Source organism: Carettochelys insculpta, chromosome 2 (genome assembly GCF_033958435.1).
Source record: "Carettochelys insculpta isolate YL-2023 chromosome 2, ASM3395843v1, whole genome shotgun sequence".
In the NCBI taxonomy this organism is placed as follows: Eukaryota; Metazoa; Chordata; order Testudines; family Carettochelyidae; genus Carettochelys; species Carettochelys insculpta.
This window is the reverse complement of record NC_134138.1, coordinates 267,823,896-267,842,270: the sequence shown is the minus strand read 5'-3', so window position 1 is coordinate 267,842,270 and position 18,375 is coordinate 267,823,896. Positions and strand designations below refer to the sequence as shown.

General features: G+C 39.7%; 1 protein-coding gene across 13 annotated transcripts in view; it reads left to right on the top strand.

Moving 5' to 3' along the window:
• LOC142008137 (sodium channel protein type 5 subunit alpha-like) overlaps positions 1–15,034 on the top strand; it is a 351,358-nt gene extending 336,324 nt beyond the window's left edge. For all 13 annotated transcript variants that reach the window (XM_074985128.1, XM_074985135.1, XM_074985134.1 and 10 more), the window contains 5 exons: positions 3,107–3,160; positions 7,098–7,235; positions 8,351–8,455; positions 8,614–8,884; positions 10,442–15,034. In XM_074985128.1, coding sequence (XP_074841229.1) covers positions 3,107–3,160; positions 7,098–7,235; positions 8,351–8,455; positions 8,614–8,884; positions 10,442–11,676 — 1,803 coding nt within the window. In that variant the 3' untranslated portion in view covers positions 11,677–15,034. The remainder of the gene's footprint in view (positions 1–3,106; positions 3,161–7,097; positions 7,236–8,350; positions 8,456–8,613; positions 8,885–10,441) is intronic.
• Positions 15,035–18,375: the final 3,341 nt, after the last annotated feature.

Here is an 18,375-nt window from a genome sequence, read left to right as displayed (position 1 = left end):
CATTAGAGCATCTGAGAGGGATCAGCCTGACAAAGTTAAATAATCATTTGTTCCAAAAAAACCGCTGATCACATCACTGGCTCTCTAACCTCTTCTCTGATTCTCTGAACAGTTATAGACATTTTCCAAAAGGTGCTGAATTTTACGGGTTAATCTGGTTTATCCTGTGGGCGAAAATGGGTTCAACATTATAAAAACACAGTTTTATGTACATTCATTAAAAATACATAGTGTTGACCTTGGTATGAATTTTCCCTCGGCTAAGCAGGATTTACAAGCAAGAATAGAATGCATTACCTTAAAGATTTAATTTAATAATAGTACATAATGGAGCTTTTGAAAAAGCACTTTGGATACACCTGGCTGAATACAAAGGGCTGAATTCCCATGAGAACCCTATGCACACCCTCCTCAGGCAGCGGCGGCTCCACTGGCTTGGCCACATCCACGGGATGAATGATGGAAGGATCCCAAAAGATATCCTGTATGGCGAGCTAGCCTCTGGCAAAAGACCTCCCGGATGCCCCCAGCTGCGCTACAAAGATGTTTGCAAGAGAGACCTCAGGGAGTAGACATCAAGCCAGACAGCTGGGAGGAACTGGCAGATGATCGCAGCAGATGGAGGCAGGAACTATACAAGGGCCTTCAGAAGGGTGAGTTGAGGATCAGACAGCTAGCGAAGGAGAAGCGAGCCCACAGAAAGCACAGCAAGGATCTGCCAGACACCCATTACATATGCAACAGATGCAGCAAGGACTGTCACTCTCGTGTGAGTCTTCACAGTCACAGCCGACGCTGCAAATGAGGATGCCAAACGGAACTACGAAGGGCGCGATCCATAGTCTACGTAGACTGAAGGATGCTACTACTACTACTACATGAACTAATTACAGTTAGGGAATTATGTGCTTAGATGCAACAATAAAAATTCAACATAAGTGTCCTCAAGATATTGAAATGTGTTGGAGATGGTTCTGCTGACCTGCACTCATGGTCTCTATACGCCACTGAAAATTGAGGTAATGCTGTGGAAGAAGTGGACAATTCTTCCCTCATAACAATTTTAGTGTCAGTGTAAATCCATTTATTACTCCCAAATGAGAGTGGTTTAAATAAAAATGAGAATCAGATTCAGTGGAATTACACTGGTGTGAAACCAGCATAATTTAGGCTGGAATTAGGCCCAATGTTGTGTCAGGTTAGTATCATGGCAGTAGATTTTGATGTTCTAAAACTAGGATTCTGGGCTGCATTTTCATTCTGAGGGGCTACGCCAAGGTGATGTTACACTGCACTGGCAGTTAGAAAGGGACTTAAAGTACATTCGTGCCCACTTTAAGACCTCTTTATAATGCCAGAACAATAGGGTAAATGAGAGCCTGGCCTTATAACTTCACTGGTGTGTCAACGACCATGGGGAGCAGAAGAAGGAGGGTGAAAGTTCCTATTAAAATATATATCCTCATTAATAGTAGATGGGACAAAAATCACTGGCCACACACATCGTTTTTCTATAAATGTTCTTTTATTCAAGTTTCAGTGCAAAAAAATCCTCAGAGACAGCCATAATTAGCAGTGAAACTGCTGTACTGGCTTATCTTCAGATTATTCTATGTGCTTCACACAAACGTTATCTTTCTATATGCAATTTTAAAATGAAATATAATCCTGACCCATTGTGTAGGATGAGATCATGTGTTTTAAAACTTTCCCATCATCCTGTCCACTGAGCATGATATGCAACTGCACATTCACAGCTTTCAATGACTCTCTTCAAAGCTGAACAACCCCCAGGAGTGTGATTTTGCTCTTTGCAATGAGACTCCATTGATTTTCATTGTGTTACCCCCAATTTATTCCTTGAAAGGAGAATTGAAGCTTCACTGTGAATGCACAGAGGAATGAGTGCTCACCAACATGAACAAGGTATCTATAGTTGGGCCCCAAGTCTTCTGACTCTTTCTTATTCTAAATCAACTTGAAATGGTGGTTGATAAGATAATATTTTAAACTGCAAATGAAGTTAATAGCAGGCCCTAGTCCTCTTGCAGCCTGGCAGATCTGAGCCCCCTCTGGGGCTGGCTTATAAGGGGTGTAGTAAAGAAAAAGGGATATGGACAGGGTGCCTCTGATCCAGCAGTTCCAGGCTATCAGACATACCCCTTGCTAGCCTCCGAATCCAAAAACAATAAATAGAGGATAAAATTCCATTCTCCATTCTCTTCTCCTACCTCAGTTCCACACTGACTGTAGCTCAGCCAGGTGCAAGAAACAAGGCCATATAGTGCTTTTTTTTCCTGAAATCAACCACTTTTACTACTTACCCCTTGTACTCCAAGTGGAGCATAGGTCATCTACAAATCTGTCCCGCTTCACTCTGTCCTGGGACAAAACTTCTGTCTGGCTCCAGGAATACCCCAGTTGTTGTCCTTCAATCTCAGTAGACCTTCTGCATATAGTCTGAGGTCTTCCTTGTTTGTGTTTTCCTTGAGGGTTCCATGTGAGAGCTTGATGGACTGTGCTGGATGATGGTTTTCTGAGAGTGTGGCCCAGCCATCCCAACTTTATTCTCTTGATTTCACTATCAATTGGTTCTTGTCTTTCTGTGTTCCAAAGCTCCTCATTCATGATGAAGTCTTGCCATTTGATGTAAAGGAGGTACCTCAGGCTTCTGTTTATGAATGTCTGAGATCAACCGGGCACATTTTTATTCTGCACTGACACATTGCTATTTCCCATTTACCTCAATTTGCTACCTGCAGAAAGATGATGTTCTATTGTAGAGATTTAATTGCCATGTGTTTTAAAAAAATCAAACAATCTCAATTGAAAGCCATTATTTTACCATTAATACGTGCAAGAAAGGAAGAAGGAAAGCATGAATAAGAAAACCTATAATGGAAACAACCTCATTGTGATCTCAAGTACCTACATAAAGAAAAATAAATGGGTACAATCTGGTTTAAAGAAAAAAGCAATTTATGAACAGTGATGAACATGCTTACCATAATATTTACCAGAAACACACAAACACAAAGCAATAATGTAATCATTTGAATATACAATTATGATTTTTCTAATTATTTGTTTTTGTGTTATCCCCTAGGCAACATTTAAAGGTTGGATGGATATTATGTATGCAGCAGTAGATTCACGAGAGGTAGGTTTCTCAAACTGAATGGTTTCTCCTTGCATCCTTCTTTACTGTTTAGTTGAATTTTGCACTACTGTGGCTATTGCACAGTAGAACTAACTGGCTACATCTACGCTACAGAAATCTTTCAAAAGATGCCCTTCCGGCAGCTCTCTTCTGAAAGAACTTCTTTCAAAAGAGAGCATCCACAGACAAAAAAGCAGATCGAAAGAGTGATCTGCTCTTTCAAAATGGAGCATCCACACATCCCCCGCTCTTCCAAAAAACAGGCCAGGAATCAGAAAATCTGAAGCCAAGAGGACTGCTCTTTCGGAAAAAAGGGCCTGCGGAGCATGTTTTCATTCGAAAGAAGCTTTCAAAAGGGGGTGCTCTTCCTGAAATGAGAAAGGAAGAGCGATTTTGAAAGGAGTGCTGCATTTTTTCAGTTTACTTTTGAGAGAACACTTTTTGTGTGGGGACGCTCCACAGGATCTTTCGAAAGAGCCTCCTTCTTTCGAAAAGTCTTTTTGAAAGAACTTGCTAGTGTAGACGCAGCCTCTGTGTGCAACTTCACTTGATTTCTTTGGGAATAAAACAAATTTAGGACAAAATTTTACCTAATGTGCTAGTGAAATATATAGCGAGATGGAAATGGGTCTAAGATGTCTGCCATCCTTTGTTTAGTGGGGTTTATTTTGTGGACCACTTTGGAAATGTAACTATTTAGACTACAAGAAATATAAAATATTAAAATCCCAAGGCCCAGCTCAGGACACAAATAACTCCCAGCTGACATTAACTAGCTTACATCCTGTCCTGCAGCAGGAGACTTAAGGTTTGAAGCCGGCAGCTTCTCAGCTGATATAAATTGACATAATGAAATTATACTCATTTATGTTACACTTTATACTGTCTTAATGTTCAATTTTCCAATGTGTGTCTGCCAGACAGAAAAGTCAGTACAAATGTGGATGCAAATCTGAGACTGACAAAGATAAATGGATCTTTATATGATGTGCCATAATATTTTTTTTTGCAAGAGGTATTTCATTAAATTAAAACTGAATTTAAAATGAACTATATATAGTGGTCACCATAAAGAAATTAACATTTACCAACAGCTAACAAACAACTTTCACAATGATTTTCTATTCTGAGTAGAAGAAAGGTATATTGTTTAAAGTAAATGTAATCTAGCTATACTGTAGTTTATATTACAGTAACTAAACACTGCAGCTACATTGCAATTAAAATTTGATTACACTGTAGTTACATTCCTGGGGTTATCTGAACCCAAAGCTCTGGTAACTAAACTCTGTTTTCCAAGTAGTGTCAAGAAATAAATCAGTGGGGGACACAACACCTTCCATCTGGTAAATGATTGGTACATACAAGAGTGCTTCCACTCAAAAGTCCTTGCTTTCAGTGGTAACAAAGCACACATCAAAACTAGGAATCATCTAGAAGCCCCTCAGATATAGTTACCCAAAGTCTTAGGTGGTGTTGACAGACAGCCCACAGGGTTCTGGTGGCCAGCCTGCTTTCTATTGCTTGGGAGTTTGTTATTGGACTCTAAGCTCATAGAAATCCTATCAAAAGAACTTCTTCCAGGCTTTGCCAAAGAACACTCTCTAACTAAAGTCCCTATGGCTGGGTCTACACTTGCCCCCAACTTTGAAGGGGACATGTTAATCAGGGCAATGGGAGATTGCTAATGAAGTGCTGCGGTGAATATGCAGCACTTCATTAGGCTAATTTTCCCCCACGGTAACTTTGAAGTGTCAGACTTCAAAGTGCCAGCATGCGTGTAGCCACAGGCACTTTGAAGTGCCCATGATACCTTGAAACGCCTTTACTCCCCAAAATTGCGACCCTTTGAAGTTGCCATGGGGGAGAATTAGCTTCATGAAATGCTGCATATTCACCGCAGCACTTCCTTAGTAATCTCCCATCACCCTGATTACCATGCCCCCTTCAAAGTTGGGGGCAAGTGTAGACAAGCCCTCTAGGTTTTCTCTTGACCAAGCATATAGCTCATAAGGGCCGTGTCTACACGTGCCCCAAACTTCGAAATGGCCACGCAAATGGCCATTTCGAAGTTTACTAATGAAGCGCTGAAATGCATATTCAGCGCTTCATTAGCATGCGGGCGGCAGCGGCGCTTCGAAATTGACGCTCCTTGCTGCCGCGTGGCACGTCCAGACGGGGCTCCTTTTCGAAAGGACTCCGCCTACTTTGAAGTCCCCTTATTCCCATGAGCTCATTCATTGTTGCTAGGCTGTTGCTGGGAGATTGTTAGACTATTAGTGGCCCTTGGCCGTGTCTACATGTGCCCCAAACTTCGAAATGGCCATGCAAATGGCCATGTCGAAGTTTACTAATGAAGCGCTGAAATGCATATTCAGCGCTTCATTAGCATGCGGGCGGCAGCGGTGCTTCGAAATTGACGCTTCTTGCCGCTGCGCGGCACGTCCAGACGGGGCTCCTTTTCGAAAGGATCCCGCCTACTTCGAAGTCCCCTTATTCTCATGAGCTCATGGGAATAAGGGGACTTCGAAGTAGGCGGGGTCCTTTCGAAAAGGAGCCCCATCTGGACGCGTCGCGCAGCGGCAAGGAGCATCAATTTCGAAGCGCCGCTGCCGCCCGCATGCTAATGAAGCGCTGAATATGCATTTCAGCGCTTCATTAGTAAACTTCGAAATGGCCATTTGCGTGGCCATTTCGAAGTTTGGGGCACGTGTAGACACGGCCAAGGGCCACTAATAGTCTAACAATCTCCCAGCAACAGCCTAGCAACAATGAATAATAATTTGTTATTCTACTTAGAAGCATATTAACTTCAATGAGAAACTTACAAATGCAGACCCACCCAAGCCACGGTCAGCAATTCACATTCTCCCCCGCACCCATCCCCATTCTCATGAATCTGTCCTTTCCCTTCATCTATCTTAGGCTGTGTGAACTCAACAGCATTATTTCGCAATAAGCTATTCTGGAAGAGCTATTCTGAAAGAGCATAATTCAAAATAATGCATCTACACACAAAATGCATTTCAAAATAGCGCTCAGCTATTTCAAAATAGAGTGTCTACACACAATAGAACCTATTTCAAAATAGAGCCCTTGGACCCACAATAACTTATTTCAAAATAGGCCCTATTCCCTGTCTACACAGCCCCTATTTTGAAATATCTATTCCCAAGTAGGCGTTATTCCTCTTACAATGAGGTTTACAAAATCTGAAGTAAGTCGTCCACTATTTCGAAATTATTTCAAAAGAGCGGTTGTATTGTGTCAATGCTTATGAAGTTATATTGAAATAGTGGCCATTATTCCAAAATAATTTTGCTGTATAGACATAGCCTTAGTAACACTGCATTTGTGTAGATGTTTTTATTCTATCTGCTTAGTCCAAGGCCGGATTTTTCCTGATTCTGTGATGCCCTCATTTCTAGCTTCTGTTGGCTAAATAAAAACAATAGCTGGGGTTATGTCAAATCTATTTCTCTCAGAACGACTATGCTACTAATATCCTTGATTACCACTAGTTCATATAAGCATAAGCATAGCCAGAAGATCATTAATTTGTTCCCCTTTTTGATTTCATATTTAATGCATTACAGAGGCTATATTCTGAAATTGCACTTTTTGATAAACGCATCCGGGACAAAATCTTCTAACCAAAGATTAACTACATGAATTACACTCTATATTTACACTGCAAACACAGTGTAATGACATTGTGATCATAATGAAAGTATTATAAAGTGTAACTGAAATGACTGTGGTATTTGAAATATCAGTGGTGACTTTCTAATGGCAGGCACTGAATGCTTACACACTGAGTGGGTATTTACATTTATAATATTTTCTGTGACAGTTTATTTTTAATCTTTTGATGTGTATGATGATGGCATAGTTTTTTCTCACTTTTCTTTTTTACATTTACCTTTTATATTTGCAGCGTGAAGAACAACCTCAATGGGAATTTAATTTATACATGTACCTCTATTTTGTGATCTTCATCATCTTTGGGTCTTTCTTCACATTGAATCTCTTCATAGGCGTCATTATTGACAATTTTAACCAACAAAAGAAAAAGATAAGTATACTAGACGCTGTATGGTGCCTTGTGACTGCTACATGGAGGTACATAAGGAATAGATTTAGAAGCAGCAGCACAGACCATCTCAATTAACAGAATATCTTTAGGAACCACCTTGTATTACTTTACAAATTGTCAGTCACAGCAGCCCCTTATCACTATGCTGGACAGATGCTCTTAAAAACATTGAGGCTACATCTGCACTAGAGAGTTTTGTAGACAAAACTGGAGTTTTGTCAACCAAACTCAGGGAGCATCTAGACACAAAATACATTTTGTCGATATAACCTATCAACAAAAAAGCTGTGTAGGTGCTCCTGGGGCCCTTTTTGTTGACAGACCGGACTGAAAGATCAGTCCACTTTCATGTATAGACGCAATGTATCAACAGAAGTTTTGTTGGAACATCTGGTAGTAACTTCTGTCGACAAGTATCCAAGGAATAACTGAGTTAGTCTGTACCTTCAAACACAACAAGAAGTCCTGTGGTACCTTATAGACTAAAAGATTTTTGGAGCGTAAGTTTTTGTGGGCAAAGACCCACTTTGTTGGATGCATCCAACAAAGTGGATCTACGCCCACAAAAGCTTATGCTCCAAAAATCTGTCAGTCTATAAAATGCCACAGGGCTTCTCCTTGTTATTGCTTCCCCAGGTCCCCAGTGTACAAGGAATGTTGTGTGAAAGTTGATGCCATCTTTAAGAATATTTCAGCTTGTCTGCCTCAATGCAGCTGGTCCTTTCATCTTAGGAGCAGTGTATGCACTCAGGGTTGGCATTGTCCTTACATTCCCCTGAGAAATATGATTATGATTAATCTTTTTATGCACAAAACAAGGGGAGGATGAAACTCTTAGCATACTTCTTCATCCCATGCACCCACACCAAGATGTCACAGTGAAACCCTGAATTTTTACTCATACTTGATTTTATCTGCTACCCACTAACTCCTGCCTAGATTACTGCTTACAGTTCTGTATCCAGTAGCCACTTATTAGGGATTAAAAGGAAGAAAACAGAAGAGGATGGAGACTCCCAATACCTCGAACATAGTTAACATTGCAGTAGTACCTACTGTTCAACAAAAGTAATAGCAGCTTTATCTTTCTATACTTAGGTGGGCAAGACATCTTTATGACAGAGGAACAGAAAAAATATTACAATGCAATGAAAAAACTTGGTTCCAAGAAACCCCAAAAACCCATCCCAAGGCCACTGGTGAGAACACCTAGGTTATTACAATTTAAATATGTATAGTGAGGGAATGTCTGTCATTAAGTGAATACAAACCCCTGGAAAAAAATTGTCCCTTTTGTAATTATAATATGTTTGTTTCCACCATTGTTCAACACTAATAATCCTTTTCTTTGTTTCAGAACAAATACCAAGGTTTTATTTTTGACATAGTTTCGAAACAAGCCTTTGATGTCTCCATAATGATTCTCATCTGCCTTAACATGATCACCATGATGGTGGAAACAGATGACCAGAGTCAAGAAAAAATTAACATACTTTATAAAATCAACATGCTCTTTGTTGCCATCTTCACAGCAGAGTGCATCATCAAGATGTTGGCTCTAAGACAATACTACTTCACCAATGGATGGAACATATTTGATTTTGTTGTTGTCATTCTGTCTATTGTGGGTATGTAAAATTCTCTGGGCAGAGAAGTCTTTTTTCCAAAATGAAAAAAGTAAAAGGTAGAAATAGAGAACTGTGTTTGGCCTGTATTAAACACTTTCTGCCATATGGTGCTAAGCACCTCCTGCAAGAAATTGGGTATCCTCAGCTCCACCAATGGGAGAGCCACTTACAGGATTGTATCCTAAATATTTGAGTTATGTTTAAATCATATCAAAATAGTTCTGCATGAAAATCAAATGTGACATGATGATGCAAAGGTAGAGAGTGTGGGTTTACTGAACATAATAGATACATCCAGGTAGCGTATACATGCCACACTGCTGAAAGTAACAAGTAACACCCTCCCATGCCCTGCGGTTGAATCAATGGAAATTTAGTAGCTGATGGAAATGCAGGTGAGTGTGTTACAGAAATGGCAATCAGGTGATTAGCAGTTGCGATACATCTGTGGGTAAGAGGAAAAGTCAAAATGCATGTGGGCCATCATTATTATATTATTTATTGTTTATTGGTTGCACAGTAATGCCTAGCAGACCCAGTCATGGAGCAGAACTCCATTATACCAACTGATTTACAGGCCACAGAATAAAACAACAGTCTCTGCTCCCAAAGAGCTTACAATTTGAGTATGAACTGCTAACTAAAAAGAAAGCAATCAGGGAAATAAAACGGTTTGAGACAGACTGACAGATGGAAAAAAGTGACCAAGGACTATTCTAGTGATTATTTCCTTTAAAACCAGCATTTAACTCACATATCTCCTAAAGATGTTCCTTCAAGTATTTTGGCAAGGTAAATTGAGTCAAGAGGAGATGAACAAGGGGGTTGCATAGGCTTTCATCTCAGGAGTAATGGCTCAGATGGCAGTGGCTGAAAGCTATAACTACTTTGTGGTGATCTCAGTTCCAGTTTATAATAAGTGGGTATCCAAATCATGAACATTTTCACCATCTTTGACTTATTTGCAGACTCAACAAAGAGCTTGAGGATTGAGTAAGCATGAAATCCAACTAATCCATCCCTCCCTTAGCCAGGTTTCTGTACAACAGGGGTTCTCAACCTTTTTATTTCTGAGGGCTCCCTATGAAACAACAGTCTTTGTCCCAAAGAAAATGATAAAAACCTCCACGGTCCATGTGTGCCACAACAACTGTTTTCAGCATACTCAACAGATTAAAAGCCAGGATTCCTATTAGCAGGTATCAAGCAGGACAGTTGCCTTTGACCCCAGAGCACAAGGGGCCCCGCAAAGCTGAGTTGTTTGGGCACTGGATTCAGCCCGGTGTGGCTTGGACTTTGGCTTTCTGTCCTGAGCCCCAGGAAGTCTAATACAGATCCTAATCTCTGGGTTATTATGGATGACTCTGTGAAATCTGCTCCCAGCCCCACAGATGTCTGACTGATAACTTCTGCTCTAGGTGACAGCAAAGGCAGAGTTAATATGACAGCTGGGAGAGTGCTTATTGTTCTTGTTGATAATCTACAATGACATGGTAGGAGAAAATCTAGAATTGTTGCCCCTGTATTAATTGGTTATTTGTTTCTTTTTTCTTAAAGGTTCTGTGCTTTCTGACATCATCCAAAAATATTTTTTCTCTCCTACACTCTTCAGAGTCATTCGCTTGGCTCGGATTGGCCGGGTCCTCAGGCTTATACGGGGAGCCAAAGGAATTAGAACTCTCCTTTTTGCCTTAATGATGTCCCTTCCTGCCCTGTTCAACATTGGTCTCCTGCTTTTTCTGGTCATGTTTATTTATGCCATTTTTGGAATGGCTAATTTTGCCTATGTTAAAAAGGAGTATGGGATTGATGACATGTTCAACTTCCAAACCTTTGCTAACAGCATGCTCTGTCTCTTCCAAATCACAACATCAGCTGGCTGGGATGGTCTCCTCAATCCTATTTTAAACACTGGCCCACCGCATTGTGATCCAAACCTAAAAAATGCAAATGGTTCCAAGGGAGACTGTGGAAGTCCTGCTGTAGGAATTCTGTTCTTTGTTACTTACATCATTATATCATTTCTCATTGTTGTAAACATGTACATAGCCATTATTTTAGAGAACTTCAGTGTAGCTACGGAGGAAAGTACAGAGCCTCTAAGTGAGGATGACTTTGATATGTTTTATGAAATCTGGGAGAAGTTTGATCCAGAAGCAACTCAGTTTATTGAGTATTCAGCACTTTCAGACTTTGCGGATGCTCTGGCAGAACCTTTACGCATAGCAAAACCAAACAAAATTAAACTCATAGCAATGGATCTTCCCATGGTCAGTGGAGATAGGATCCACTGTTTGGATATTTTATTTGCTTTTACCAAACGGGTACTAGGAGAATCTGGGGAAATGGATGCCCTTAAAATACAGATGGAGGAAAAGTTTATGGCTGCCAACCCATCTAAAATTTCTTATGAACCAATCACAACCACACTCAGACGGAAACAAGAGGAGGTTTCTGCCATTATTATCCAGCGGGCCTACAGGAGTCATTTGTTTCAACGCTCCTTGAAGCAGGCTTCTTTCTTATATCGTCACCAGGTTTATGATGGCAACATGCTTGAAGATGAGGCACCTGAGAAGGAAGGTCTCATTGCATTCATGATGAATGAAAATTATGGTAGGCCAATAGACAAATCAGAAACTGTCTCCTCAACATCTTTCCCTCCATCCTACGACAGTGTCACCAGAGCCACTAGTGACAATCTCCAGCTAAAGATGACAGACTCTAGCAGAAGCGATGAACCTGTAGATTATTTGTTGTCTCCAGACAGAGATAAAGAATCAATTGTTTAAATGTTTGTTTAGAATGCTTTAAAATATTGTTTACAGAATGTAATGCTGTAACTACACAACAATTGAAGCAGCCTTCTGATTCAATATTAGTTGCAAAAGAAACAATGGAGTTTTTACCCTTAACCATGGGAGTCGATAAGTTATAACCTTTGACCCTGCTCTTTTCAACATTTGCTCAATGTTTATATTTATATTTATATATGCACAGGAGGAATTTGTGCAGGGTCATAGCTGTTATATCAGTGGTGTGATTATGAATATACTGGGCTGTAAAGCAGTAAAGGCAATGTATATCTATCCACAGACAAAGCCAGGCTGTAAAAATTCATTTAAGGTCTTACTCATATAGTGTGTTTACTTATGGCAATGTATGACCTTGCATTCTAAAAAGAAAAACATATATCACAGCTGCTGTAGCAAAATCTAACACTTACTGTATATGTTGTGAATGGTCTTTCATAAATTTATTATATTTGATATTTTTTTACTCAAAATACTTGTCTCTTTTTCCATGGAGACACATGATCCTTACACTCTACATGTGAAATTCTGAACCAAGGTAAAAGTAATTGGTGGGACTTCCATCATTCACAGAGGAAAGTTGTTACAAAGTAAAATATGTAATCAACAACATATAACTGTTTATAACAATATGACCTCCCTTTTGGGACATGTTATCACAATTTAAAAAAAAATAGGAGGAAGAAAGTGATGTCAAATAATAAAGAGATAAATGACTTGTTCTACCCTACAGGAAATCAGACAGTGATGGATGCTCCTTCTAAAACTATTAATAAAAATACTAATTTTTAGTTTGTTTCAAGAATATGTTTTGCCTGTTGTAGTCAAACACTTTTAGAAATAGATCATGGCTCTGTAATCAGATGTAAAATGTCCCATGGCACTGTGTATCCAGGTAGATCTTCTGTTCAGTGAGTGGGATAGGACCTGGTTTCTCCAATGGCACAGAGCTAAGCAAACTCTGTGCATGCAATATTACTCTCTAATGCTTTGGTGCAGGTTGTGAGGTGTGGGAGTGCTGTTACAGTGTTATCAATGGGGTGAGAGAGTACATACAAAAGTTCTGATATTTAGAATCCCTTCTAGGTTTCACTTTATCGGAGGCTTTGTTTAAATTACTGGAGAGCCTTCCTTTTCGCAGGCAGTCCGAGGAATATTTGCATGTGAAATATTGATCAGCTTCAGGCCAAATATATAACAACAATGGCGTCCTATTATACGTGACTTAGGAACAGTCATTTTAATGATTGTATACTGTAAAAAAAATAAAAAAAAGTAGTTCTCCAACTACCAGCCTTGGCAGAATGTGAGGAAGTGTCTGTGGAATATGAAAAGACAAGTCCATGGTTACAGAGAGTCTTCTCTGTTTTCAAATACAAGGGTACTTGGGTTTGGTGGGTCTTCATGGGAGGTCTTGCCTGAGAAGTCTGTAATGAGCCATTGCAACACAAGGAACAGTAGCCATGTTTTTCACCTCGGAGAAAAAGAATTATCAAGAATGTATTTAAAGTGTACTGTAGTTGACATTTAGTTACATTCTAGGTTATAAAGGTGTCAAAATCCATGTGGTGGTGTTACTGAGAAATTGAGCAGCTCAGTAACAAAACTATGTTGCAATGAAATTTTCCTGTGACCACAGTGACAAAATGAATCAGAATATGTGCAGAAAACACAAAATAGTATGAATACATATATGGTAATGAATTTTCTTCATCCAATGAGAGGTGCCTCAGGCAGTCAGTTGTGCACATGGTCAATTGGTTATTCAGGGGCCTTGGTGTCAGGACTTCTGTGGTCTGTTCCTGATTCTTGCAGTGTCACCTTTAGGCAAATAATTTAACTTCTCTGTGCCTCAATTCACCCATCTATAAAATGGGGATAATAACACTTATCTACCTCAGAGGGGGTTGTAATGCTTAATTAATGGCTGGAAAGCATTATGAGGGTGAAAGGCACTCTGTAAGTATTATTATAATCATTCTCTCTTATCCCCAGATCCTCTCTTTATGATGTATGCCATAGAAATTTTCCTTATGGGATTTTGTTGCCTTTGAATCTTGTATGTAATTAGATTCCAACTTAAGGGAACTACTCCTAATGTGTTTCTGAGAGTGGAATTTCTTCCTCTTCTTTCCCCTTCCAATAAATTTTGCTCGTGACTTCTCAAGTTAGAGAACCTTTGCACAGATTCCTTGTGTAATTTATGCTGTAATATTATAGTGGTTGTACATATCACCCAGAAAGAGTATGTGATATTTTATATTTATATGTGTGTATCATGCAAGGTTTTAGAGTGTCTGACACTTAAACATGACCTGCTGCTTAAAATTTTGTCTCTTGAAAGAGAATTATTGATCATTAGAAATGAGCTGCTGCAACTCACTGAAGGTTTAATTGAGAAAGAGTCGATACACATACATGCCAATCAAAACCACATTTATTTATTGACAGTTAGTAGGATTTTTCTTTTCAAATTTGAAGAACAAAAGGGAGTAAAAACACGAATGAGTATTGCTCATCTAATTTGTTACAAAAGATCCTATTTTTAGACCAAAAAATGAATAGCTTACACAGAGCAATGATAGATGGCTCATATTGTTTTCTTATTATTTTCATTACTTGTTACATGTCTTAGCAAACACTATATTAAAATGTAACCTCTTGACAAACCATCTAAATAAGATTGAAGCCAGATAATAAAATGATGTGATAGAAAATTAGCTGGCTGCTGTTTATATTACAAGAAAGGTCTTCCGGCAGTCACTGGACCCCTGAAAGGAGCATTATTTTAATTATTGCAAGGCCCTACCATATCAATATGATTGCAAACTATACCAGGTTGTAGCCCAAAGCTGTAAAAAAGTGTGTCTGAATGAGGGTCTAAACTATACATGTTTACAGTAAACTTTCTAAAAATAAATTGTAAATTAGGTTGAATAGCTTTGTAAAATGGAACATTGGTTTTCTATTGGATTTTTCTATTGTTGTCTGGAGCATTTCTTGACCACTGAAGCATAACTGCTTCATTTATATTATATCTCAGAGTCACTTAAAAACATCAAGTAGCTGACCTGCAAGTCTTTACTAAAGGAAATATGGACCACAATATATCAGTGGTACAACCTCCCAGTGTAGTGATTTTGTAGTTAGTGACTTGACAGACAGTGCATACAGATTTTAAGCATGATGGGTGCTGGCATTTTCTGCTGATTTGTTCAATAGTGAGTACAGCATGGATCATCAAAAAACAAAAAGAGCACATAACATTTCAGCCAATATAACAGAATATACTAAGCTATTTATATATGGAAAAAGCCAACTTTACTATGTTTCTTTATTAAATAAATAAGGATAACATATACTTTCTGTGCCAAATTATTTTCTTACTGTATCAACATTTATATGAATTCTCCAAGTCTTGTTTGGCAGGCAAATTTGGTTGAGAAATGCAGGGCAACTCTTTTCGTGTGTATGAAAAGGTGACGAATCATTGAAATCCACCCCAGTAACTCTTTCATGTAAGATTGACTGCTGCGCATTAATGGCTTGATCCAAATCTTGTTACAGTCAATGGAAGGACTCCCATTAACTCCAGCAAAATTTAGATCAGAACCTAAAAGCTTCTGTCCAAAGTGAGTAATATATAGGGCACATCCTGCTTTTCTAGCTCAACCAGTCCTTTCAAGTAGACTGGGCAGGAATATGGAGAGTGCTAGAAATGTAGAATCAAACCACAGTGATGTAAAAAAAATGCACATCAAAAGTTCTCTGGATAGTAACACAGATTTTCCCTCTTTAAGCGTATTACTAAGTATTGTTACGATTATTTTATCTGCTTTGACTGAATCAGGTCTTGTCTATGCAGACTTGCACAAGATTTGTTTATCTAGGGCAAACCGATATTTGGCCACTCTCTTATTTTGGTTTAAAAAGAATATTGTTCCTAGTCACTCTAAGATGAACCAAAATGAGACTGGTTTAAACTGAAATTAGAATTCACACAATCTTTTGCACTGGTTCAACAAAACTGGTTTCAAATTACTCCTGAAGTTACAGTAGCACAGCTATATATGTAGAAAAGGCCTCATCCTCTTTGAAAGATGGAAGTACTTCCAAAGAATAGTAATGTACTAAATTCTGAACAGTCATGGGTAGAAAGCCGGGGGGGAGGGACTGATCCTCAGTTGATATAAATTACTGGAGCCTCACTGAAGTCAATAACATTATGTCAGTCTTCCATCAAGACAGGGCCTGTTTCTCCTGTATATAAATGACTCCATGAAGCATAAAGATAGTGGAAAATGAGACTTGATGAAGCTAAAATCTGTGTGAGATCAGAGCTAAGTCCTGCATCTTCAGAGGTGCCCCAAGTTGTCATAAAACTTGCAATAACTTTAGTTCCTGTTTAATGGGTTTGTGTGGCTAAATTCCAGGGCACCTTTCAAGAGAGCAATTTAAGTTAAATTCCTAATGCTATATGAGTGTAGGTCAGCTTCGGGATTGCTGTTATTATAAGTGATGGCAGCTTGCTTTGTTTTAGCACGGATGTTCATAATTATCTCAGACAAAGCAGTAGGGGCACAAATAAAAAAGACGTTGATGGCTTTGTAATCAGAGGCAGACCACTGTCAAGGTCTAGTATCAGAGGACTCCCATGCAGAGGGACAAAAAGACCCTTGTGTCACTGAGAACAGCAATGAATTTTACTGCTGAGAGGAGAACAGAGAGTGAGTTAAGTAGAGAGAAAACAGGCCAGAAAACAACACAGAACAGCTTTGAAATTGTAAATGAAAGAGACAGTTTCTTTGGGTTAATTTTTACCTATTGTTGTGACATAAATTCCCTATTTTTTTTTTCTCCAAAGAAAAAACATGGCTGTCCTGCTGAGTGTTTACATATGAGAAAGAAATAGCGCCCATGTCAAAAGGAAAACATGTGAAAGCAAATAGTCCGAGTGGAATGGCTCTTGGCAGCAAGTAAAAAATGCTTCAGAGTCAAACGTCACTGATAACCCCTGGAGGACTGAAGGTGTTGGACTGCAATGAGAGTATGTTTTTGTCAGCACCTCCGCAGAAGCTATTTTAGCAAGCTGACAACCCAGCCATTTGAGTCGGTTCACATGCCATATGCTTTTACCAGAGAGGGGGTTCTTAAAACCTATTCCGTGGTCAGTAGGATTATCACAGTCTGCTGATATAGTCCCCAGATGACAGTGCCTTACACTAGAGAGTTGGGATTTTACTAGTCTATGGATTTTCAGTGCTCTTTTGCTCTGAAAAGTGACTATGTTAAGCGTTGCTCATCAGACAACAAGCAGGCCTGAGGCACCTTAGAAATGACCAAATGTATTAGGGCATGAGCTTTTGTGGGTAAAACCCACTTCATCAGATGGATATGGTACAGGGAAAAAAGAATCCAGGGTTTATATAGTTGGGAGTGGGGTTAATGAAGCAATTGAAGTGGGATGTATCTCATTCCTGCAAACATCAAAGGTGGGGAAATTGCCCTTGTAATGAACATAAAAATATAAGAATGGGCATACTAGGTCAGACCAAAGGTCAATCTAGCCCAGTATTCTGTCTTCTGACAAGTATCGGAGGGGTAGCCATGTTAGTCTGGATCTGAAACAGCAACGAAGGGTCCTGTGGCACCTCATAGACTAACAGAAAAGTTTTGAGCATGAGCTCTCGTGAGCACAGACTCACTTCATCAGATGCTGGTCTTGGAAATCTGCAGGGCCAGGTATAAATAAGTCAGAGCAAGGGTGGGGATAACAAGGTTAGCTCAGTCAGCAAGGGTGAGGCTTACTACCAGCAGTTGACCTGGAAGTGTGAACACCAAGGGAGGGTGCTTCTGTATTTAGCCAGCCATTCGCAATCTTTGTTTAAGCCAGAGCTGAGGGCGTCGAATTTGCAGATGAATTGTAGCTCAGAAATTTCTCTTTGGAGTCTGGTCCTGAAATTTCTTTGCTGTAGGATAGCTACTTTTAAGTCTGCTCCTGTGGGGCCTGGGAGATTGAAATGCTCTCCTACGGGTTTTTGTATATTGCCATTTCTGATATCTGATTTGTGTGCGTTTATTCTTTTATGTAGAGACTGTCCAGTTTGTCCGATGTATATAGCAGAGGGACACTGCTGGCACATGATGGCATAAATTATATTGGTAGATGTGCAGCTGAATGAACCCACAATGATCTGGTTAGGTCCTGTAACGGTGTTGCTGGTGTAGATATGTGGGCAGAGCTGGCAACGAGGTTTGTTGCATGGATGGGTCCCTGAGTTAGAGTGACTGTGGTGTGGTGTATAGTTGCTGGTTAGGATTTGCTTCAGGTTGGCAGGTTGTCTGTGCGCAAGGACTGGTCTGCCTCCCAAGGTCTGTGAAAGTGGGGGATCATTGTCCAGGATGGGTTGTAGATCCCTGATGATGCGCTCTAGAGGTTTTAGCTGAGGACTATAGGTGATGGCTAGTGGTGTTCTGTTGGTTTCTGTCTTGGGCTTGTCCTGTAGTAAGAGGCTTCGTGGCACACGTCTGGCTCTGCCGATCTGTTTTTTCACTTCCTCAGGTGGGTATTGCAGTTTCAAGAATGCTTGGTAGAGATCCTGTAGGTGTTTGTCTCTGTCGGAGGGGTTGGAGCAAATGCGGTTATATCTTAGTGCTTGGCTGTAGACAATGGATCGT